We start from the raw sequence: 25,092 nt of genomic DNA, 5'->3' as shown, positions 1-25,092 counted from the left end.
CCCAGAACACCTAACACTGTGCCACACATGTACAATGTGCTTAATAAACATTGGTTGAGTGAAAGGGAATTACTGTATGAAAAGCACACAAATCATGTCAGCTTCTAAATATGTCCTCTCATATGTAAGCTTCTATCCTCAAAGAATCTTCTGCCTTTTAGAAAGTATCACCAAGCATGTAAATAACCATTTTTTAAAAAGGTAGCTACTAAGATGTTCAGCATAATCTCTCATTTCTCTGGTTTGAGATAAACTTGTCAGTCAGTCCCTTCCTGAACACTAGGAAACTCCCTTGCCTAGTGTAACTATTTTGCCAACAGCAGCCTAGAATATTCAGTAAATATCGCATCAGAGAGAAGGATGAAAAGTAATATCTAATAACACTGAGAAGTTTATGAATTGGTCCTTTTATTGCTCTTGTCCTATTCCTCCTCTTAGAAAAAAAATGTATTATAATGTAAAAGGTCCTTCCAAACATTCAGAATTAAACTCAAGGAAATTTTAGATTGTAATTCTATCCGGCTGCTTCCCCAATATTGGCATTCCCTATACACAAGTCTCTGAAGAGAGACTATCCAGGCCTCACTTCATTATTTACAATGACTGAGTTCTCAGTATCATGTCATACATATGCTGTGCATTCTGTGTCTATGTGCATATTCTTCAAAGATAGGGCTCAGAATGCTATGCAAATAGGACACGTGGAGGAAACACAGTAGTTACAGTGGCAACAAACCCACCATCCCAGCAAGGGCCAACACCTTCCCTACTTGCCCATGACTCATGTCATCTTCCTTGCCTTATCACACATCTCAATCACCCTGTGGCAAGGCTCTAACTCCAACTGTGACCTCTACCTGAGTTCTCAACTGGAAGCTGTGCCTTGTACCTTAAACTCTGATAACTCTTTCACAGGAATCTCTACTGGGGGAAGACTGGTTTTTTACAGCCATGTTACAGAGATGGTTATAGAAATTATGGCTGCTCTCTTAAGAATCAATTTCCAGCAAGCCTTCCCTGAGCACCTTCTACCCCTGGCTCTTCTCCTTATCCTCACTACACAAATGTTTTGTTCTTTTTTCCAGGTTTTTTTCCCCAAGTTCCTGCTACAACGAGGATTAACTCAGCTGAGCTTCACAGGATCTCAAAAGCCATCCAAGAACTAGACAATGAAATCTTCCTCAATGTTACTTCTCTTTGGTCCTGTTTTGTTGCCAGAGTTAAATTAAGCATATCCTTTTCACATCATGGTTTCTTAAAATGTCAAGAAAAAAAAATATCATGTCTACTCTAATTCTATTATCTTGGGGGTAAAACACACCAAGATCCCTGAATTTCTTTTCCAATGATGTGATTTTGAGCCTTCAATGCAGCCTCACCAACTATCCTCATTGCCCTCCTCTTAAAAATCTGCCTGAGGGACGCCTGGGTTGACTCAACTCAATGGTTGAGTGCCTGTGGCTCAGGTGGTGATCCCCCGGGATCCTTGGATCAAATCTGCATCAGGCTTCCCACGGGGACCCTGCTTCTCCCTCTGTCTGTGTTTCCTCCTCTCTCTATGGTCTCTCTTGAATAAATAAATAAAAATCTTTAAAAAAAAAAAGTCTACCTAAAAATGTCGTGCTCAAAAAAAGAATACATTATCCCATTCACAATTTGACCAGTTCAGAGTAAAGGGAAGAGATTGCTTGATCCAGACACACTTCTGCTAATGCCAGCTAAGAATACATTTGTTCTTTTAGCAATTTCATCACTCAGTTGGGTAAAATAGTTGTTTTAATTGACTTCAAATACTGAAATCTCTCAAACCCCACCACCCTGATGCACACACACATGCATTCCCCTTTAAGCTTGGTATCCTTTCTATCCTTCTACAGCTAATTTTCAAAACTTAAGTTTAAGCAGCACATGTTTGAATTTGCTCCATTAATTTTAATCTTGTTAGTGCTGATTCATCATTTCCTTCTACTGAGATATATTTAATTCTGATGGTCTCATTCCTCATCCTGTCTTTCTCAGTTTTATGATATCTGCGAAGTTTATCAACTTCCTTTCTTTTTAGTCCAGACAGTGAAAGAAATATAAGTCCAATAACAATTTCTCATGGCATAAAACAAATCTGTGTCTTGTATAGTCATAAATTAATTAATCCTTGTCCAAACCTGTGGAGTACATATTTTCAGCCCCATTTTATAAGTGAGGAAACTGAAGCTCAGGACAAACTAACTTGCTCAGAGCTATACAGCTAGTAGGTTCAGGAGGTGAGATTAAAAATCCTTTGATTTCAAAATTGCATGCCTATTTCACCATATTTCCAGTCTTCCAATTGACATGAGTTTATTTCACTTGGGTTGTTCAACTAGCTATTCATATATAAAGGTAAGTCAGTGAAAATGTAAAAAACCTGAATTAATTTTCAGATTAAATGTTAACTACCTCCTCATTCACAAATGAGGTTATAGATTACGAAAGCATTCATAGCATATGTAACAGAAAAGCAGCAGGCAATTACACTGTGGAGTCTCCTAGGTAGTGACCACTGTCCTCGGGACAAAAATTTAAATTCATTTTACAGCTGTCATTGTGTCTGCATTCTTTACAAATGCATATCTAATATTGAAAACCTCAAACTGCGTTAAGGCAGGCTCCAAGAATATTAACGTTCCTGATGAGGTGACTCATGATAGCAAATATAGGCATTTGGGTGTGTTGAATTCACACAGCAAGAGACAAACATGGGCATGTTCTACAACTCAGTTTGCTTTCTCTGTGAATTCTGAAGCAAAAGGTCCTTCCAAAAAGATTCTTTAAACACTCATTAGAGAAGATAAAACAAGCAAAAGGGCTGGCATACCCTCTCCCAAACCAGTATATAAATAGTTGAAGTTTCAATCCTTGTGTGTGGAACTTGTTTCTATCACTATAACTAAGTTACTTTTTTTTTTTTTTTTGCTTTGGAATGGTAAACTCAAGATTGAGCTATTATGATCACTCTGAATGTGAGAAAATTATTATATAGTTCTCTCACTGCCATCTAGAATTATATTTCTTTATTAACATAAGAAGAAGCATATATTACAATGGCAATAAGTTAAAAAAAAGTAAAGGTTGATTCAAATCACTGTTTTATTCAAATTGTAAATTTTACGCCTATTGAAACTTTAAAATATTTTATTTATTTATTTATTTATTTATTTATTTATTTATTTATTTATTCAATCATTCAGTCATTCATGAGAGACAGAAAGAAAGAGCGGTAGAAACACAGGCAGAGGGAGAAGCAGGCTCTATGCAGGGAGCCCGATGTTGGACTCGATCCCATGGATCCCAGGATCATGCCCTGGGCCATAGGCAGGCGCTCAACTGCTGAGCTATCCAGGCTTCCCTGAAGCTTTAAAATATTAGGTGGGACATGGTGGTGGACAGGAGGTAATCTGTTGAAAGCTAAATATAATTTTTATTCACAAAAGACAATAAAAAGCAGTATATCCAGAATGTGGCCCAAGTGAACTAATTTCTAATTTGCTCCACATATTCATTAGCTTCCACGTATTCATTTTTCCTTTTATCTGTTTCTTTCACATAAAAAATGCCTAATATTTTGTGTGATTGGATTGTAATCTTATAAAATGAGAAACATTGCTCTTCGTTATTAATCTTATCTTGGAGTACTTAGTGCAGAAAACAATAAAGTTTGCAGGCATTGTGTTTGTGTATTAAAAATTAATCGAGCAACTCGAAGAACAGATCTGCATCACATATACAATCATAGCGTGCATGCAGTACAAATTATTGACTTGTAAAATTATAACATCTAAGAATAAATAGGTGTCACAAGGTTGAGTAAATCCGTATTTACCTTGTGTTTTCACTGGATCTGATATCTGGCTTGGATCACTAATTCCATAGGCATTTGCTGCCCTCACAAGGAAAAGGTAAATTGCATTAGGTTTGAGTCCTTTAATGGCAAATGTTTCTGTTTTCACATTCTCTGCTACGGTCTGCCAGCTGCTACCAGATGCATGGCTAAGGAAAGATACATAAGTTAGAACATGAATATTTAATGGTTAAAAAAAAAAAGACCATCTAGGAAACATCATCTTTACTCTACCTGAAGGCTTCTATAATATAAGATGTTGGAGTTGCACCTGAATTCAAATTTGGTTGCCATGACAATGTTACTGTATTTCTGCTGACATCTGTAACTTCAGGTTTTGAGGGGGCACTAGGGATTAAATTTGGGTCGGTGGGTCGTGGAGGCTGAACTGGAACTCCAAATTCTAATACAGAGGAAAAAGAGGAAAGATGTTTACATGTATACAGATAAGCACATAAAGGTAGATTACACATATGCCTACTCTGGCACCAGGACAGGTACGCCATACACTTACCAGTAAGTAAACAACCGCACATTAAACTTTTAAGTTAAAAATGCTATTGGATTTACCTTGGACTTCAATGTAAGCACTCCATGTTGCTTCACCACTGGGGGTTGATGCAATGCAGGTGTACCGACCTGTGTCACCCAGCTGAGAAGACAGACGGAAAATAAATATTTGGAACAATCGAGAGCTCAATGGGATGTAAAAGCAATTACAGTTTCATATATGTCCCATGAATATGAATAACTGCATTAAAACCCAATAACCAGAAACCTCCTTTTAATTGAATATGTTTTTATTGACTATGAAGGAAAATATTGCATGAATACAGGAAAAATGATTTTATATGGTTATTTTAATTGTGTAATAAGAATATAGTATTTAACTGCTTCACCATAGCACAATTTTCAGTGTCAGGGACAATAAAAAATGAGGTATTCAAATTCAAGGGTTAATCATTATTACTAAATTATATCTTCATATTTGATGTCACATCATAAAACTGATAAAATTTAGCCAATGGCAATTCTTGCTATTTCATATTTTATCAGAGTTTCATGCATATGGATTCTGAGATAAACGGATATTACAAAGGATAAACACAAAATTATTTCTTCTCAAAGTATTCACTCTCCCCCCCCCCATTTTATTATTTTTTTTAACCTGTTTATTTAGTCAAACCTCAGCTGGAATGAATGCGCTCTCTCCCTTGTAAAGACTGAATGCCAGAAAACAAACAGGGGTCACATGTTCAGCTTTAAAATCATCACCAGCATAATGAACCCTATACCTCTGCCTAAGGTAACAATTCTATCTTCAAGTAACGTTCTATAAAGCAAGAATGTTGCCATCTCACTCTGGCAACTGTAATAACAAAATTGCAATCATCGCCACAAAGAACTACAACATATTAACTTTCATGGCATGTAGGATGAACTGTTATGCTGATCCAAAACTCCCAAGAAGCCACCCACAATAGGCAATAAAGCGATTGAAATTTATGTTTATTGCTGTCAAAGCTATTCTTTCATATGCCTTGTGAGCTTGTCTGATCTTGACCTAAAGGAAAAGGAAAAAATCAAAACAAAACAACACAGTGTTGAAAGAACAGGTATGGGATGTGCTGCCCTGGGAAGGTAAATCCCTAAACTGGTTCTCACCAACTTGTGAGCTTTTCATCGTTTAACATTCTGATTTGAAAGTACACTCAGTGTGTACCTTGCTATAGGGTTTTTGTTTGCATGATGGCATTCTGTAGTTGCAAAATGTTGAACGAAATATTCACAACAGAAGAACTGTTCAAGAGCACTGTAGATAACATGGTACTGGAAAAATCTCTTTGAAAAATGCTTTATGGAATGAGTGCATCATACCGCAACCTGGAAGGATGTTTTTCTCCCACAAATCCCCATCTACCTTCCTCAGTCGGTCTCAAAAATCTGTTTTTTTTTTCTCCTCCATATAAAATCTTAAGTTACTTGCTATGAGCTAAGTTATGAGTCAAATCATCTTAAATATACACAGTGGAATGTCTGAAAGAATAAAGCATCAATTAAAAATATATCAATACTGTTAGGTAGCATTTCACTGACTCTAAAATTTGAGACTCCAGCACTTGTTGCTGGAAGCAAAACCAAAGTGGAACAAAACGGGGAAGCCAGGGCGTCATTTCAAGTTACCTTAGCGTATCGGATCTGCAGCACTCCCGTCTCCAGCTGTTTGATTCTAGAATCTTGGGTTGAAACAAGGACTCCATCCTTTCTCCAGAGAATCGTGGGCATTGGACTGCCTGTGGCCACACAGCTGAGCACTAAAGTACCATCCACTGCTACAGTCTGATTCACAGGACCTTGTCGAATGACTGGGGGAGGCCGGTCTGCAATCACTGCCAAAAGGAAAAACGGGAAATAGATTTCTACAACTGGAAGCAATTTTCTAATCATCCCAGCAACAGCACTTGCTCTAGGCTTTGAAACAAACTAATTAACAAGTAATTAAAGTAGGAGACATGCATTATTCAGAATATGTTTATATGATGCTCTGATTCAGGATATTAAAATGAGATACCATGTACTCCTTTCAAATGACCAAGCCCTGACTGAGCTGGCTGCACTGTCAAGGGTCCCATTTCACTTAACACTTTCACTTCACTTCTGGGGAAGAAATAAGAATTGTGAATGGTGAAGTAGATGGATAGTGGTGAGACGTGGAATGCTGTACTTTTGAAACCTTAGAAAATAACGTAAAAATAAAAAACACAACCCCCCCCAAGGAAACTGATGAGACAAATTTTCATAAATGAACTAAAGCCAACTTTATATCTGATAACTGCTTTGTGTCCAACAGAAAAAAAATGTGATTATCATACCGGCATGTCTGACAATTTTGCATTCAAAGGTGCTTTGGACTTGTAGAATTTACAAGTCAATAGGATTGAGATCTTTCTATCTTGGAATTCTATTAACAGATTACGTGGGTAAAAGTTTCCCAATCCTAATAAATTTAGGAAAAACTGGAAAACTGCTCACGTACATTGTTTAGTAAGCTAATCCAAAAATATAACTCAAGCTAATGTCCTAACCTAGAAAATATAATTCCATGTTGGAATTCCAGGGATCAGAAAACATTTTCACTAATTCTATTATCTTAATAGTTTTAATGTATTATGGAAGGAAACAATGGAAGGCATTTTTATAATATATAAATTAAAATTGCTCTTATTATATGAAAGATCTAAAACCTAAAAATTTTATCTCAGATAAGAAAGCCATTATTTAGGGAAAAGTCAAAAACAACTGTATAAGTATAACGAAAACAACTTGCATTAGATTAGAGAGATGGTCTCAATTCTCATCCCTGATCTTGTCAATTTAGGTGAAACTCCACAGAAGTTATGCTTTTTTAAAAATGAGTTAAGATTAAAAATTATGTTTAAGAATTTTTTTTTCATGAGCAAGCTTTAAAATTCTGAGTGTTAAAAAAATTTTTTAAAGATTTTATTTATTTATTCGTGAGAGACAGAGAGAGAGAGAGAGAGAGAGAGAGAGAGAGAGAGGCAGAGACACAGGCAGAGGGAGAATCATGCTCCATGCAGGGAGCCTGATGCAGGATTTGATCCCGGGACTCTGGGATCATGCCCTGGACCGAAGGCAGGCACTAAACTGCTGAGCCACCCAGGGATCCCCTAGTTAAAAAATTTTTAAGTTACAAATATATAAAAGACAATTTTAAGAAGTTGCCTGATTAAAAGAAACTGGTTGCCAGAGTAAATTCTGGGTGCAATAATTTGCAAAGCTAGATGTGTCACGTTCAAAGTTTTATGCACCAAAGATTTTCACAAGCTGGAGCCACACTTCAATTTGTTCCTCATCTACCATTCAATAATTCTTAGTTTTGTGCATTCTGCTTAAGCAAAAACAAGAAAGCAAGAGAGTGAAATCTGCAAGTGCGTTTTCACTGCACCCTTCTGATTCTCTACTGGTATGAAATTTGCTAATTCCGTTGGAGGCGTATTAGAAAGCTGGAGTTTGTAACCTGGCAGAAGTGTTTCAGATATTCTGTGGATGAGAAATGTAAGTGAATAAGTCATTTGCTTAGAATTGTTTCATCTTTTCTACATTTGCTGTTGAGATTAGCTAAAATCAAAATAGAAACCCCTCCTGATAAGTATGAAAAAAAAAAAAAGAATGAAAGTGATTTATTGCTTTGGGGTCTTAGAAGATTCTATCACTTGTGTTCCCTTGATCATAAGAATGAATGAATATTTATTTCTAGACATTAATTAAATCAGTAAGAGTGTTTCTTTATAACATTATAATTAAATCCAGTAACGGAGTGGCTTATGTTTGGTAATCTTGTTATATTTAGAGACAATCCAATATCTGGGGATTTACTCAGTTTTCTAAATCTTTACAGGTTTTTGCTGTTCACATCACAGTCAACATCATTCACACCACTGCATCCTATCCCAAGCCGGTTTAATGATGCTATTTCTCTGTCATTTATTTCTCCCTGGTTTACACTGGGTAGTTTACAAAAATAAGGCAAGAGAAGAAGAGTAGGGTTGATTACTGGCTCCATCTGTCATGTGTCTTTGGGTTGCTTTCCTAAATTCTCTAAGCCTCACTTCTTCTTCTTTTTTTTTTTTAATCTCTAATTGGAAGATAATGTTCTAGCCAGCCCAGGGGATTGCTATGAAGATTTAAATGGAATAATAGAGGATCCCTGGGTGGCTCAGCGGTTTAGCACTTGCCTTTGGTCCATGATCCTGGAGTCCCGGGATTGAGCCCTACATCGGGCTCCCTGCATGGAGCCTGCTTCTCCCTCTGCCTGTGTCTGTGCCTCTCTCTCGCTCTCTGTGTCTTTCATGAATAAATAAATAAAATCTTTTAAAAAATAAATGGAATAATATATATATATATATATATAGGTGTTTTGTTAATTGCAAAAAGCTAGGCATATGTATGAATTGTGATATTGCCACTGACACTTTTCTATAAAAAACTGGTTGGTAAGCCAGAGCTGAAGGAGTTCATTAAAGCACTTTCACATTTTTAGTTAGAAAAAATGAAACATTTTGTTGTTGTTACAGGTTAGAATAAAATACTGATAAAATATAAGATCTTGTCGAATTTAAAGTTGTTGATTTGTGGAAAGGTCTTAGCATTATTGCCTGGCACAAAGGAAGCACTCAATAACTGTAACTATTCATGGGTATCAGTATAGTGGCAACTGTAGTGGTAGCAGTGCTGGTATAAGCAGTGCCACAGGTGGTATAACTCCATTACAGCAGAGTTTATGAAAATTCCCTATCTCTTCCTCACATTCGTGATATATATTAAGATCCTAAAAAAGAGAGTATATCCTCAGAAATAATATTTCGTTACCTCAAAAGCAATGATCATGAACATGACATTAATACATATAAATACATTTATAAAATAATTTAATTGAAAAAAAACCAAAATAACATGCACACATTGACTAGTTTAAGTATGAAAAGTTCATACATATATACCAACAAATATCAGTTATATTATATTATATAATATATATAATATAAATATATTACAATTGCTATCAGTTCACAAACATATTTGACAAACTTATGAGTTAGGGAAAGTTCAAGCCACCTGTCCAAATCAAATAGTTGGCAAGTGTCAAGTCTCTCTTTTCTGAATAAAAGCTAACACTCACCTCATTGTATATCAATAACTTTTGAAAGATGAATGAATGCTAGTGATTTTAAATTGTATATTGCATTTGGTAATCACTAATTTCCTTACATTCTAGTAAAAAAGAAAAGAAACACTTTCATCTAATTAGGTGATATAAATTTCTATGTTCCTGAGTCAAATGCTATTTGGGGTGGGCCACGGCTACAAAATACAACATTTCAAAGACAGCTGCTACTCCACCATATTCTGTGCTGTTTTATTCTGTCTTTGTCTTTTCTGTTTGCAAACAATAAAGAAAGGTCAAGAAGCTAAAGTCAAAGAGCATCCAGTTTACTAGCTGGATCTTATATTTTATTTTAGAGCGTTCTGTTTACTAGCTATCCTCTTGACTTGACTTGATAATGTGCAAAACCTGATGTTGCCAGTATTCACAGTAATAATAAATTTACCTGTGAAGAATTAGGACATACTTGTTGCATGTACACATGTACAGTATCAATAAATTCCAAAATAAAGAAAACAAAACTAAAATTACCACCGCAAGAAACACAAAACCATCTTAAATCTCCCCAGAGACTGTAAAATGAATTAGGATATTTAATATTAGATTTTTGTTTTGTGTTAGTTCAGCAAAAATTGCTATCCTTGATCTAGTCTCACAAATACAGTAATTATGATAATGTAGTATCAGATGGCATGTAGGAAGTGATGCTTTCAAATATTAATTAGAATAATAAGAAATACTTGAAAATATTTTACCATAGTTTTTTTTTTTTAGATTTTATTTATTTATTCATAGAGACACACAGAGAGAGGCAGAGACACAGGCAGAGAGAGAAGCAGACTCCATGCAGGAAACCTGACGTGGGACTCGATCCCAGGACCCCGGGATCTGCCTTCAGGAGCTGAAGGCAGACGCTCAACCGCTGAGCCACTCAGGTATCCCTTACTATAGTTTTCTTTGGCCATTTTTCACGTACACCTGTATATACAAGTTGTTTATATATATAAAGTTGTTTTAAAAAGTTGCAATTATAAATTTTGGGGCAATTCTGTGCTTCACTTCTATATATTGATTATATCGATCATTATTAAATTCATTACATGGTCTTCACAACCATCGTTTAATAGCTTTAATATGAGTATGAAATTATAAAAACATTTTAGGTCATTCTAACTAATTGGAGCCAGTAGTATATAATACAAATCACAGACAGAAGTAAGAGTTGGAGCTTTCGAATGAGACAGTCATAATTTTGAATTCTGACTTAACCAAGAGTTAGTTGTTCATTCCATCCATGTTTTATCATTCATTCAAAAATTATCTGTTGAGTATGTACCATGTGTCAGACTTTGGTAGTATGATACTGAGTATATATTCATTGGACAGAGATGAGCCCGACTCTCATGGAACTTTACGTCTAATGAATACAAGAAAACAGAGAACACAGAAAAGTATAGGATTTAATCTTTGTATAGGTGGCAGGGAGGAGAATGCTCATATTTAAGGAGTTAGGGAATGTCTCTTCAAGTAAGTGAAATTTCAATCAGTAGAAACAGCATGTGCAAGTCTTCAGATAAAGAAGAGCATAGCAAACATGATAAAATGAAGGCATGTAAACAAATATAGAATTCAGAGCTGAGCCTGCAGATATCAGATCATAAATTATACAGCATATTAAGGAATATAAACTTTATCCTGAAAACAATTAAGAAAATCAGATTAATGTATTAAAAATTTCCTCCTGAATTTTTTTTTAAATTTCAAAATACTATCTTTAAAATCTTTCCTAACATTATACTACTTACTTTTCCTCTGAGTTTAGGATCAAGAAAAATATATCCATTATCACTAATTCTATTGATTATATTAGGGATCACAGACAGTACAGGAGAAGTAAGAGAAATAAAAAAGTATAAATAATTGGAAAGAAGAAGTAAAACTGGTTTTATTGGCAGTTGAGACATTTTGTTCATAAAAGTTTCAAAATAATCTACCTAAAACTCTTATATATGAGTGTATTTATGAGCAAGTTGCTGGATACAGGGTTAATATACAAATAATCAATTGTACATATGGCCTCAAACAATACAATAATGTAACTCATTCATATATATATGTATATATATATATGCAATCACATAAAAAATCATAAAGTATCATAGGTTTAAATAAGTATGTCAAAATATAAGGAAGATCTTTTTTTTTTAATTTTTATTTATTTATGATAGTCACACAGAATGAGAGTGAGAGGCAGAGACATAGGCAGAGGGAGAAGCAGGCTCCATGCACCGGGAGCCTGACGTGGGATTCGATCCCGGGTCTCCAGGATCGCGCCCTGGGCCAAAGGCAGGCGTTAAACCGCTGCACCACCCAGGGATCCCTATGGAAGATCTTTACCCCGAAAACTACAATTCTCTTTTGAGAGAATTAATGATAAATAAATTGAGATATATATATATATGGAATATATACCATTTCCCAAAATTAGAAGACTAAGATTGTTAAGATGATAATTCTTCCTAAACTGTTCAATAAGTGAAATCAAAATTAAAACCTCAGATTTGTTGCTCTTGTTTAGGCTGTGTGTGTGTGTGTGTGTGTGTGTGCATGTATGTTTGTGAAAATTGACATGATCATTTACAAATGTATAAGAAAATGCAGAGGTCCTCTAACAGCCAGCCCAAAACAAGAAAAATAAAGTTGGAGACTTACATTACCCATTTATAGGATTTACTATAGGGCACCTGGGTGCCTCAGTAGTTGAGCATCTGCCTTTGGCTCAGGGAGTGATCCCAGAGTCCTGGGATCGAGCCCCATGTCAGGCTCCCAATGGGGAGCATGCTTCTCCCTCTGCATGTCTCTGCCTCTCTCTGTATATCTCATGAATAAATAAATAAAATCTTTTAAAAATTATTATAAGACTTACTAGAAAGCTACAATAATGAAGACCATACATACTGGCATAAATATATAAATGGAATGTAATGGAGAGAAAAGCAGCAGACCCACACACTTATGTTCATCTGATTATGATTAAAATGATTAATTCAGTAAGGAAAATACTGTCTTTTCCATAAATGATGCTGGAACAATTAGTATCCATATAGAAAGGAAAAGGTATTGTGATCCTTCTTTTATACCATACACAAAAACAATTTAAAATGGACTAAAAATATATCTTAGAAGTGTAGAAAATAAAACTTCTATAAAGAGATATAAGAGAACATCTATATGACTTCAAGGTAGGACAGAAGATTAAAAGCACCAACTACAAAAGAAAAACAATACATTGGTCCTAATTATAATTAGTTATTTAAACCTTAAAATCATCATTAGGAGAATGAAACTAAGTATTTATAATGTATATCTGATAAAAACTTGTATTTGGGATATATGAGAAAATGTAAAAAAAAAATGGCTAAAGGCAAACTAAGATGTTGCATAGGCCCATCTAAAGATTTGTACAAAAATATTTACTTTGTAAAAAAAAATTACTTTGTTAATAAAAGCCCTAAAGAGATCAATCCATCAGTAGAAGAGTACATAATTAAACTGTGAGCTATTTATACAATTGAATATTATAACAGCAATAAAAAGAATGAATATTATATATATATTTATTTTAGGTATATATGTATATACACACATATATATTTTATATATATATATATATTTTTTCCTTTTCTTCTCAAATTATCACTACCATCTTTTTTTTCCCCTCTATCTTATGGTTTAAAGATTCTTTCCATCACCATGTCTTCATAATGTATTTGGCATTAATTCATCAGGTTTAAGGGAGTTGATAAACAGGACAAAATCACATTACTAATGGAAACTTATTCATTATAATGAGTTGTGAGTAGGACTTACCAGCAATTCATTTTATCTCCTTAATTTTGTGAGAAAAAAAAAGGATTTTTTGCAGTAAGAGATTTTAAAATAACTTTATTTTCTAAAACATGGAAACATTCCCATGTATAGCTAGCTATTCAATATAAACTTCTTGTTTAATTGCTATGCTTTTATGGATTTGACTCGATGCTAGAAATTTATAGTGCAGACAAGATAAGAATAATTTTAGACTTATTGTATTGATATAAGAATAATTTTAGACTTATTGTATTGATATCCTTTTTAGCTTTACACCGAAACTGCTGTCAGAAAGGATACACAGTAGAAAATAAACACAGTTACTAACACTCTCTTTAGATCAGAAGCCAAACTTGAACATTTTGAAATAAAATGCTCTACTTTACCATCAGTAACTTCCAAATATGCTTTTGTGATGATACTTCCGGCAACATTTAAAGTCTGGCAGATATAATAACCAACATCAGACCGCTGGACATTAGTAATAGTGAGATCACCAGTCTGGGAGACGGAAAAGCGGCTAGTAGACTGTGGCGGCTGATATGAGAAAAGCAGATTCTAGAACCCAGTATTTGGGAGGAAAGAATAACAATAAGTTAATTACTAGGTACTAGTAATTTGGCATATATACATATATATTTATAATTAGGCTTGTAAATGTATACATACTACACATGCATATATACACAAATAAGCTAAATACTCTTCCATCACATATTCACATATATAGATACAAAGTTTAATGACCTAGCCCTGGATAGGATCATTTTAAAATTTAAATAAATTCTAAATATTGATACGTACTTTTATAATTATCAATTTCCAACATTACTAGATATAGAAAAATAGTACCAACAGAGTTAAAAGTTTTACATATTAAGCAAAACAAAATCAAAAGCTTTGCTTTACATACATGTGACTATTAGGATTATAAACACTATATCTTTTAATATATAAACAAATTTAAAATTTAAGCACATTATGACAAATTAAGTTCAAAGACATCATTTTGACATCATAACAAGAATTTCTGTTGTCTGTCCATTATAAAAGTTCAGTAACTCTATCAAACTGTCAAACTTCTATCAAACTTATTTCTCCTGTTAGATGGTGAGCATATCCATCACAGATAATTTTGAAAATCAAATATTAAATTTAAGAGATCATAATGAAGTTTTATTTCTGTAGAAAGTTATCTTACATACAAGGTGAACACAATATATAGTATTAAGTGGTACAAATTTTTCACTAGGAATCAAAATGTGTTCCCTTGTTAGAGCAAGAGTATATTTCATGGGAAATAATAATTTATGTCATTGTTTTTCATGAAATGAATAAAGTCAAGATTTCTTCTAACCAAATTCATTTGTTCCTTTTTAAAAGTTTAATTAGGGCAGCTGGGGTGGCTTGGCGGTTTAGCCTTCAGCCCAGGGCACAATCCTGGAGTCCGGGATTGAGTCCCATGTTGGGCTCCCTGCATGGAGCCTGCTTCTCCCTCTGCCTGTGTCTCTGCCTCTCTCTCTTTCTCTCTGTCTCTCATGAATAAATAAATAAAATCTTTAAAAAAGAACAGTTTAATTACTTCTTAACATATAATTTTATAGGGCAGCCCCGGTGGCGCAGCGGTTCAGCGCCGCCTGTAGCCCAGGGCGTGATCCTGGAGACCCTGGATCTAGTCCCACATCAGGCTCTCTGTATGGTGCCTGCTTCTCCCTCTGCTTGTGTCTCTGCCTCTCTCTCTCTGTCTCTATGAATAAATAAAAAAAAAAAAAAAAAAACATATAATTTTATAAAGGCTTAGCTACTATTCCATAAATATATGTCCAATGACAGAATTTTAGGAAACAGTAAGTTGCCATTAAACTAAGTCAAAATTATTTCAAAATTTGATATAGCTTAACAAACTTGATGAATAATTTATTTAATAATTAAATGAACATTTAAATATTACTGTTCTAAGAACTTCTACTGGATTTACTATTACCACTATATAGATTTTTTTTTTTTAAGATTTTGTTTATTCATGACAGAGAGAGAGAGGGAAAGGCAGAGACACAGGCAGAGGGAGAAGCAGGTTCCCTAAGGGGAGCCTGATGTGGGACTCAATCCCAGGACCCTGGGATCACCACTTGAGCCAAAGGCAGATGCTTAACCACTGAGCGACCCAGAGCCCCATAGATTTTCTTATTTAATTCACTTCCAATTCTCTCTGCTGTGCTAAAATATTTCATTTTTTCTTGTAATTTGCTATTAGCAAATTTAGTCTTTGAGGCCAAATGGAACGTGTTAGAATCAACAAAGATTCTATAACTCAAATGATGGTCTACATACCATAATCAAGTTAATATTTGCCTACCAAAGTGAAAACAAAAGTGAACTTGATGCACCGCCTACAAAAGATGAGTGAGTGCAGTCAGTAAACTACTAATATTTTACCCATACGAGCACCTTAGAAGTGAGACCATGAAACAACCTGCCCAAGATTGATTTAAGCAAAAAATAAAAGAGGTTAGGAACAGCTGTATTAAAAGTGAATGAGAATCTTTTTTACAGGTATCAAAAAGAAGTAAAGGGAAATGCTTCTTTTGTTGAGGAAGGCAAGTCAATAACAGATGAGAAAAAAAAGACTTACATTTAAAAACTATTGTAACGTTCCTACTATCTTTAAAATGGAATGATTTCAAAATTTCCTTTTTATTAAGCTGAAGCCCAATAGTGAGCTTAGAGTTAGTAAGATCATAGATCTCTATATTATAGTTCAATGTATATAGACAAATCTGGTTTATAAAATGTTTAGAGTGGGATTTGATAACAAATGGAAATCACATATGATAGTTTTCAAATAATTAGAATATATTCAACTATATTTAACATGACACCTATATTAATCAGACTACCACATAGTTTGATGAATCTTTAATTGACATATAAATTGATATATATAATTGAAATATATTTATCTATACACACATATACATACATACATAGATACATAAAGAAGTGAAGAAGACACTTGAGATTCCTGCTGTTTTCAGAGAAATGGCACTGATAATTATCATCACTGTTTTAGATGTGTATAAATCTCTTTTAACATCTAATTAGAGGGACACCTGGGTGGCACTCTCAAGTGTGGGACTCTTGCTTTCAACTCAGGTCATGATCTCAGGGTCCCAAGATCGAACTCCAAATTGGCTCTGCACTTAGCACAGAATCTGCTTAAGACCCTCTCTTCCCCCTGTACCCCATATGTGTGTGAGTGCTCTCTCTGTCTAAAATAAATAGATGAATCTTTAAAAAAAATTATTACAGATATCTAAATAGTAGAAATGATAATTAAATTATACTGAGAATAAGTGTAGTGTTTTTTTTTTTAACGTGACTTAGTTGGAAATAAAGGTAAATTTAATATGATGATTACTATGCTATATACCACCCTATGTAACAAAACTAGGAAGGTAAAATTGCTTTTAGATTTACAATAATGAAGGAAATTTTGTCTTCTCTCTCATAGTTGAAATTTTCTAGGGCATTCAGAGATTTTTCAGTTCTCTTAAAGTAACAGATACATGACAAAATAATGTTTTGGTTTTTCTTATATATCTGGCACTCACCTTTGCTGACTGAAATATTAGAATAAAGTCTTACCTGACTCCCCTCTCTTCTCCAAAAAATAGCTGGTTGAGGATTTCCGGTTGCTTCACACTGAAATGTTACAGTTCGCCCCAAGGCAACAACCTGGTCACGAGGTTTCACAACAAAATGTGGAGGTTCTAGGGGTGATGAAACAAATTATATTGAATCAAAACCATGTAGTTATTATTCTAATTGAGACAATTTGCCGGTATCCCAAGTGCTGCCATTATTTTATACAACTCATTATGATATAATGTACCCATTCTCATCCTTAATTTAATTGAAGCTAAATTGTTAAGTGCATATTTATAGAAAGGAAACGAGTTTTTTGGTGAAGAGGTTTTTTTTAATTAGCTGACCTTCTAAGATTAAACTCCACATTAAAAGAATTCTTGAGCTGCAATTTGACCCTTTACAAAGTATACCTGAAATTTGTATGAATGAATATCTTTTCTCATTTAGAACTACTTAAAGGTGAATGGACTTTAATCATACACACAAGGACCTCCTGATGTAAGCAGGCCCTAAAATTACTTTAATTTAACTCAAAAGCTCCTGAAATGCTACCATGAAAATTATAACCATTTAGAATCTTCAGTCCAATTACTTGAATAGAAATGAATTTAAAGCAATAGTCAAGTCAAACGCCTCCTTTCATTTACATAGGCAAGGGCATGTTCGAACTGAATATATATGGAAATGAGGGCAAATCTGAAACATCTGCTCATCCTGACATTATAAATACTGCCAGCTTTGTCCAAACTGTTTGATTTATACAGACTTAAACGGCCACTTCATCCAGCAGTAAATAGAGTGTCAGAAAATTATGTCAGTTACATTGAGAGCAATGGCAGCTGAAAACATTAGGTGTGCTGATGGAGTCACTTCTGGGGGGAGGGGGGAGGGAAGGGGAAAGCTTGTTTCGGGACCATGCTTTATGCTTAGAAAAATGTGCACTGAATGTAAGTCTTTTTACCTACTGTTTACACTTTTCAAATGCATTTCTTATCAACTGTCTGAAACACCTAATTATTCTCCTCTCTTGTCTCAGCTCAGATTGAAGTGAACATTTCAAGCCAGGCATTTAACAGTCTATACAGGATAGGATTCCTCCAATCCACTTTTTAAGACCAATCCATTATTTTAAACCTCTTCTTTAAAAGTACTTTTAGCTACTTATATCAGTCACTTACGATAACACCTTCAAGGGAATATGAACCAAAAATCATATTCAGATTATGTCCACAATTGCTATCACTCTGCTCACAAAAAAAAAAAAATTCTTTGTTAATGAGGGTGAGGATTTGAAAAGGTACTTTTCTCTTGGTAAATACTGCCTAGGCAATTGCATCTAAGACACATATAAAAATATCTGTAATATATATATACATTTTGTAAATCTCTCATTTGAAATATAAACCTCTTTTAAAAAGAGAGAGATGTAACAGAACTTGCTGCAGATTGCATGGTGGCAAAACTGAAGAAAGCAATTAGATCTCCTAACTTTTAGATTAGTGTGATTTCTTCCATACTCCCTTTTTATTTTTAATTGAGGTTTAGTAGAAATTATACCATATGACTAGAAAATTATAGGAGACCTGAAAAATCAGGTCAAATGCCTTCAAATATCCTGAAACTTACAGGGAAGAAAATACAAAGTTAGGAGATAAAGTTTAGGTTCAATTTGGTAACGCTGAAGTCCTAGCTTATAATTTTTTTTTTAACTCTGATTGTAATTGAGTGGTTTACTCATGAATTGAGCAAACACTATCATTATCCAGGTATAATAACAGGCATGTGTCTCATCGCTTGGGGATTTTCCTCCATACACATCCATACAGGAGCATTTGATTCCTTAGTTAAGGGCTGGGATAATTGAGGTAGAAATCAGATCAAGAAATTGAAAGGATTGGCTGGATAATAAACTAAATCCAGAAGAGAGTTTGGTTTGTTTCAATAAAAGAAAAACAAATGATTAATTAAATGACTGGGAGAATATGACTTTCCAATATGCGGGGAATTTGAGTAGGAAAATATAAATGTTCAAACCACTCAGAGAAGTATAAACTTCGGGTGGTCTCTTTCCTAAATCTCAGAAGCATGTCTAACAACGTGTGCCAGAACCCATGTTTCTTTTATAAAATGCCAGCTCTCCTCCAACCTCAAAGACTTATTTGGGAACAAGGGATACAAACCCTTATGCTAACTACATTTATCCTGCAGCAATCTTTCCACACAGGATATCTGCCTGGAAATGAATTTACTATATTTTGCAGGCATATTCTTGAGCCAACATCAACAGTGACATCAGCTACAAGATACGTCTTAGAAATATAACTTTAAAAACCCCTTTCTACATGTATGTTAAATATTAGATATAAATATATCTCTATGAAAATTCAAATGGATTAAATATGCCTCTATCAATCAATCTATCTATGACCATCATCTACCTTTCTAGATTGAGAAGGCCATTCATCACATCCATCTATTTGATGTTTATGATATAATGTTGGAATATTTTTCAAAGGCTACTTTTCAACTTGCTATAATTAAAAATATATAACCATGTTACTAACGTCATATATGGTCAGTGTTGAAAATTTAGAAAACTAGACAAGCAAAGAGAAAAAGAAGAGCTACCTATAATTCAACCATGCAAATTGTACAAGTGTTTTAAAATATTCTTCTATAATATCATTTCAATAACTATTTAATAATCTATATACAAATTACTTAAATCACTTCACCAAGCTATTGTTTTTAAATTGGGTTTGTTTCCAATTTTCACTATTAAAAATAGTAGTGATATTAACATTCTTCCCAATTATATTCAAGATTATTTCAACTGATGCCTCCCCTACAGGGCACTTTCCTCGCTAACCTCCCATACACTGAACATTAATCTTTGCTAAACTGAGAATAGAATTGCCTACTAATTAGCCTGTTTATTTTTGTGAGATTAAACATTTACTTTATATTACCTTGTCATTGATATCCTATTTGTTGTGAATATTGCATTCCTATGCTTATCTTTTTTAATTCTAAGAACTATTGATAGGCAAAAATTTTATCCATTTCTCATATATGTTGTAGATATATTTTCTCATTTTGTGGAGAGTCTTTAATCTGGTTAAGCATTTTTGGTATTCTATCAATAAAATATAGATTATATAATATATAATAAATTTTGTAAACATTCACCTCTATTTTCATCCTATATGTTTGTCTTTATTTTTTATGCTTAAAATTAATCCATATATATATATATATATTACATATATGGTAGCATCTAGAAAGCTATATTTTTCAAATAGTCCCTTATTGCATCACCATTAAGGAACAATCCATCCTATCTGTATTAGTATGAATACCTTTAGAATATTTGTGTAGCTCTTTAACTTAAAAAATAGGGAGCTTCTCTTAGGATCAAATTATTCCCTGGTATACCACTTAGCATCCTCATGGAAAATTCTCCAAAAATCATGTAGCATTTTTAAAGGGTATAGGTACCTTCCCTAATGTATTTATCATAAGAGTACTTAGAAACCTAATGACTATTAATATAAGGACAAGTGTTTATCAGAGCAAACTTCGATAAATTTTGGAAGCATCATGCAATTATTTCTTACATAAAATGAGATGAATCTGATACATAGAAATGAAAATGAATGCATACAGCCCTATGTGCAAAGTTATTCATCAAAAGGACTTTGAATGACTAGTACTAAAGGAAGTTATAAAAGCTAAGATAGACAGACATGAATTCATAAACATATTTGAGATTTAAAAAAACCCAAATCATTCTGTGGGCACCTATTTTTGTTTGTTTACTTTATGAAATATAAATTAAAATGGTACTTCAAGACAATATAGTCCTATCACTTATTTTATCACTCAAGGAGAGAAAAAAATAAAAGGATGCAGATCACATATCATTTAATAAAAACATAAAGTTAGCAACCCCATTACCTTTACTCTTTGTCACAGTTACCCATACTTCCTGCAGACTTTATTCTGTGCGGTCTTTGAGGCCAATGACAAGTGAAACATGGAGGCTGATTGGTTGAAGGACATGGAAGGGTATGGATGGAAAGGGGAAGAGAAGTTCCAGTCACAGTGACACGGTGATTAGAAGATGGCCAATAAAATGTCAACTTACCAGACCCAACTAAAACAAAAAAAAGAAAACATGAAATAAATAAAAAATAAAGAAACAGAAACGAAAAAGAAAAAAGTAATAAGATTTGACTTAACAATGATATTTCTCTTAAAATAAAATAAAGAACACATTAATATTTGGCTCATGTGGGCCATGAATGAATATTTGTTAGCATTTTAAGAATAATCATGAGTAACTTAAGAAAAATAGAAATGAATCTTAAAATCTCTACTATGATTAAATGACAGCTACAATGGATGATAGCCATACAATTATAAAACACATTTCGATGACTACATTTTGCTATAAGATGACATGGTTAGATAGCTATATACATAATGAGTTTAAACACTATATAAATCTTAACTGTTAATGTTACTTAGAATAGAAATCAAGCATCTTAATCAAAGATAAAGTAGTGTTAAATCGAACAACTCCATCATCAGATTAATTTTTAAAATGTCCATGCAACTAATGATATTCTATTAAATCTGTGTTTCTCATACTTGAATAAGCACATGGATCACCCTAAGACCTGGTTAAAATACAAATTATAACTTCATAGGTAAGAAGTGTGGCCTTTGACTTTGCATTTCTAACAAGCATTCTCAGGTACTGCTGGTCCATGACCACAGGCTGAGTAGCAAGGTTATTAAAAAGTTACACCTTTTAGGTTACACCTAAATTCTTGCAGAATTTTAACTGAGAAGATGTAAAGAAAAATGCAAACACATGAAAACATATAAAACTTTATAAACCTATCTAATAAAGTCATAATCATGTTACCTACTGCAACGCTGAAACACTGGACATTTTAATATAGAAAGCTAAAGTGATATATATTTTATTCATTCATTCATTCATTCATTCATTCATTTATTTATTCATTTATTTATTTAAAAGATTTTATTTATTCATGAGAGAGAGAGAGAGAGAGAGAGAGAGAGAGAGAGGCAGAGACACAGGCAGAGGGAAAAGCAGGCTCCAGGCAGGGAGCCTGATGTGGGACTCGATCCCAGGCCTCCAGGATCACACCCTGGGCTGAAGGCGGCGCTAAGCTGCTGAGCCACCGGGGCTGCCCGATACATATTTTAAATACTGGAAAATGACTGCTTTGTTTTGCTCTTTTATTTATTTTTATTTTTAAAGATTTTATTTATTTATTCATGAGACACACAGAGAGAGGCGGAGATACAGGCAGCGGGAGAAGTAGGCTTTCTGTGGGGAGCTTGATGTGGGACTTGATCCCAAGACCCCAGGATCACACCCTGAGCCAAAGGCAGATGCTCAACCACTGAGCCACTCAGGTGCCTCTGTTTGGCTCAATTTGAAGCAAAGGAAATAACTGCCAAACACAGAACTTTTTCATAATAGCCCCACGAACAGCCACAAAATGTCTTATTCAAATAAATAACTCCTACATCTTAAAGCAAATCATATTAATTTAACTTGATATACATTCCTGCAGTATGCAGGAACTATGCTAAGCCCTGCTGCTGTGAGATGGTACAGTTTTAAAATAGTGACAATGCAACAATAAAACAGAACACAACAAAAGACTTCCATCCAACTATAAACAACCTGCCCAAGTTATTTCCCAGGTTGAACTAGAAATTACATTACCTCAATACCTTCCACCAGGGGAAAAAAAAAAAAAAAAACACAAAGGGCTGGGGGAAGATCAGGTGTCTGATGGGATCATGGGACATTCTGGTACAATATATGACCTGAAGTAATATTTTCTTTCTTTTTTTAAAGTGTATTTGAGAGAGAGAGAGAGAGAGAGAGAGAGAGAGAGAGAGCACAAGCAGGGGAGAGAGGTAGAAGGAGAAGCAGACTCCCCACTGAGCAGGGAGCCCAAAGTGGGATTCAATCCCAGGACAGTGTGATCATGACCTGAGCTGAAGGCAGACACTTAACTGACTGAGCCACCCAGGTGTCCTGAAGTAATATTTTCAAGCTCTATTTATTTTGCTTTGCTTTTGCTTTATGGGCATGCTCAGTAATCCATGTAGAAGGATAAAAATGTATGTTTTAAATAAAACAAAAAATAATAAAAAATAAATGAAAAGAGAAATAAAATAGAGACAAAAGTTCTCTTGCCTATTGTTAACAAGTATGCAAAACTTAAAGGTAACTCAGAAGCACATTTCAATTCACATGTTCCCTTCATGAGTAAAATAATTGTCTTTTTCATTCTAAAAAAACCCCAAAAACCAATCTATTCTCAACTTACTCAGCTATGCTACCTAGACTTGAAAACAGAGTTGGTTGAATTTGGTTACACTTTTGAATCTTTCAAGATATTGTCTTTTAAGTGGCAGGAAGAAATATTTAGAAACTACAAAAGAGATGTTGACAAACGGTAGCAATAGTATTTGCTTTGAAAAAAAAAACAAAAGATAATAGAATTATCTTTTGGGATAACCTGTGAAAATAAATTTGATATTAGTTGGATGCAGTGAAGATTAAGCCTTATTTAAAGTCAAGAGACTACAGGAATGATTCCTAAAGATATTCTAACCATATAATTTTTGGTCATGTAAAATTCCTGAAACATTTCAAAAATACCCAATATGTTAGAAACAATAAAATTAATAGGAAGCAGGTCATTTAAAATTTAAAAACTGCCTTTTACCCTGTTTAGAGGGTTTACCAGCAATCAAGCCATAGGAGTCAAATCTTCCATTAACTAAAACCCAATGTGTTCAAGAACTTCTGGCTGATGTATTTGCATTTCATATCAATAACAAATGACAACTGGAAAATATTTCATAACATTATCTAAGAACAACATCTAACACAGAGGCTTCCAAAGCATCAGAGGTTTTTGAGAGTACCCTATCTTGCATGATCATTTAAGCTTTTAACAACCATGATTATCAGGAAATGATGCCTCTTATCTAAATGAAAACCTCGCCTGTCACAATTTGACTCCTCTTTTTGTTTATTCTAGTTTCAGTACACAAATAAATGCCATTAGTATCCTCCATATAAAATCCTTTTACTCATTTGAAAGAAATGATCATCTTAAACTTTCTTGTCTCAAGAATAAATGATAGAAATTTCTTTAAGTTTCTTAGATTTCCCCTTTTTACCATACTTCTCTCAGAGTCAGGTCAAAGAATTTTCTTTCCATACAGACAGTAGGGACTTTCTATACAACAATCAGGAACCATTATCATCCAGTTAGATATGTCCAGAAGGAATCTGAGAAAAGCAGAGTAATCTGGATCATGTTCATTCATCATCCTCTGAAGTTTGTGGTTTATGGGCAGTCTCACTCCTACACTCCCCTAACTCTTGTCAACTTCTTTTCTTTCTACTTTAAAGGCTAGGAGCCCCTCTACCCCAACTCCCTTTTCTCGTTAAGAAAGAGGAAAAGCCTGTCTGTCTCCATCTCTAATAAAACAATAAAACTATAAAATGGTAGTGCTGGAAGTGACCTTAGAACTTATCAGTCTAATTCTATCCTTCTTGCATGAGAAAATGGGAACCTAAATTGTTCAATAACTTTCTCAAGGTCACAGACGACTAACCAAGACTGCCTTTTTGACTAAATTCAAGTCTCCAATAAATTTTTCTACTTGTTAACCAGTTTAGGGAGAACCATATGCAGCAGGACATAAAATGTATTTGGTTTTACATTTAAACTGTCATAAATGTTAACCTAAAATCACCACCATTAAAATAATTACTATAAAAACTTTCTAAAATAATTGCTCAGGATACTAAAAAAATCTTTTAAAAATAATTAGCTATAGATTTAAAAAGACATGGAAAACTAACAGATAAGACAGTAGGCTTAAAACCTCCTAACAAGTTCACCTTTTTGGACAAAAAAACACAATGTGATTAATTTTT

General features: G+C 34.0%; 1 protein-coding gene across 1 annotated transcript in view; it reads right to left on the bottom strand.

The window, feature by feature from the left end:
* The window catches only part of ROBO1 (roundabout guidance receptor 1), a 409,328-nt gene that overhangs the window by 66,843 nt on the left and 317,393 nt on the right, over nt 1–25,092 (bottom strand). The window contains exons 8-13 of the mRNA XM_055313849.1: nt 17,079–17,203; nt 13,820–13,991; nt 6,062–6,267; nt 4,448–4,529; nt 4,112–4,280; nt 3,860–4,026 (exon numbers count right to left, since the gene is read on the bottom strand). Of these exons, the coding sequence (XP_055169824.1) occupies nt 3,860–4,026; nt 4,112–4,280; nt 4,448–4,529; nt 6,062–6,267; nt 13,820–13,991; nt 17,079–17,203 (921 nt within the window). The remainder of the gene's footprint in view (nt 1–3,859; nt 4,027–4,111; nt 4,281–4,447; nt 4,530–6,061; nt 6,268–13,819; nt 13,992–17,078; nt 17,204–25,092) is intronic.

This window comes from Nyctereutes procyonoides, unplaced genomic scaffold (genome assembly GCF_905146905.1).
Source record: "Nyctereutes procyonoides isolate TBG_1078 unplaced genomic scaffold, NYPRO_anot_genome, whole genome shotgun sequence".
NCBI classification, from domain to species: domain Eukaryota; kingdom Metazoa; phylum Chordata; class Mammalia; order Carnivora; family Canidae; genus Nyctereutes; species Nyctereutes procyonoides.
This window is presented reverse-complemented; position numbering and strand designations above follow the sequence as displayed.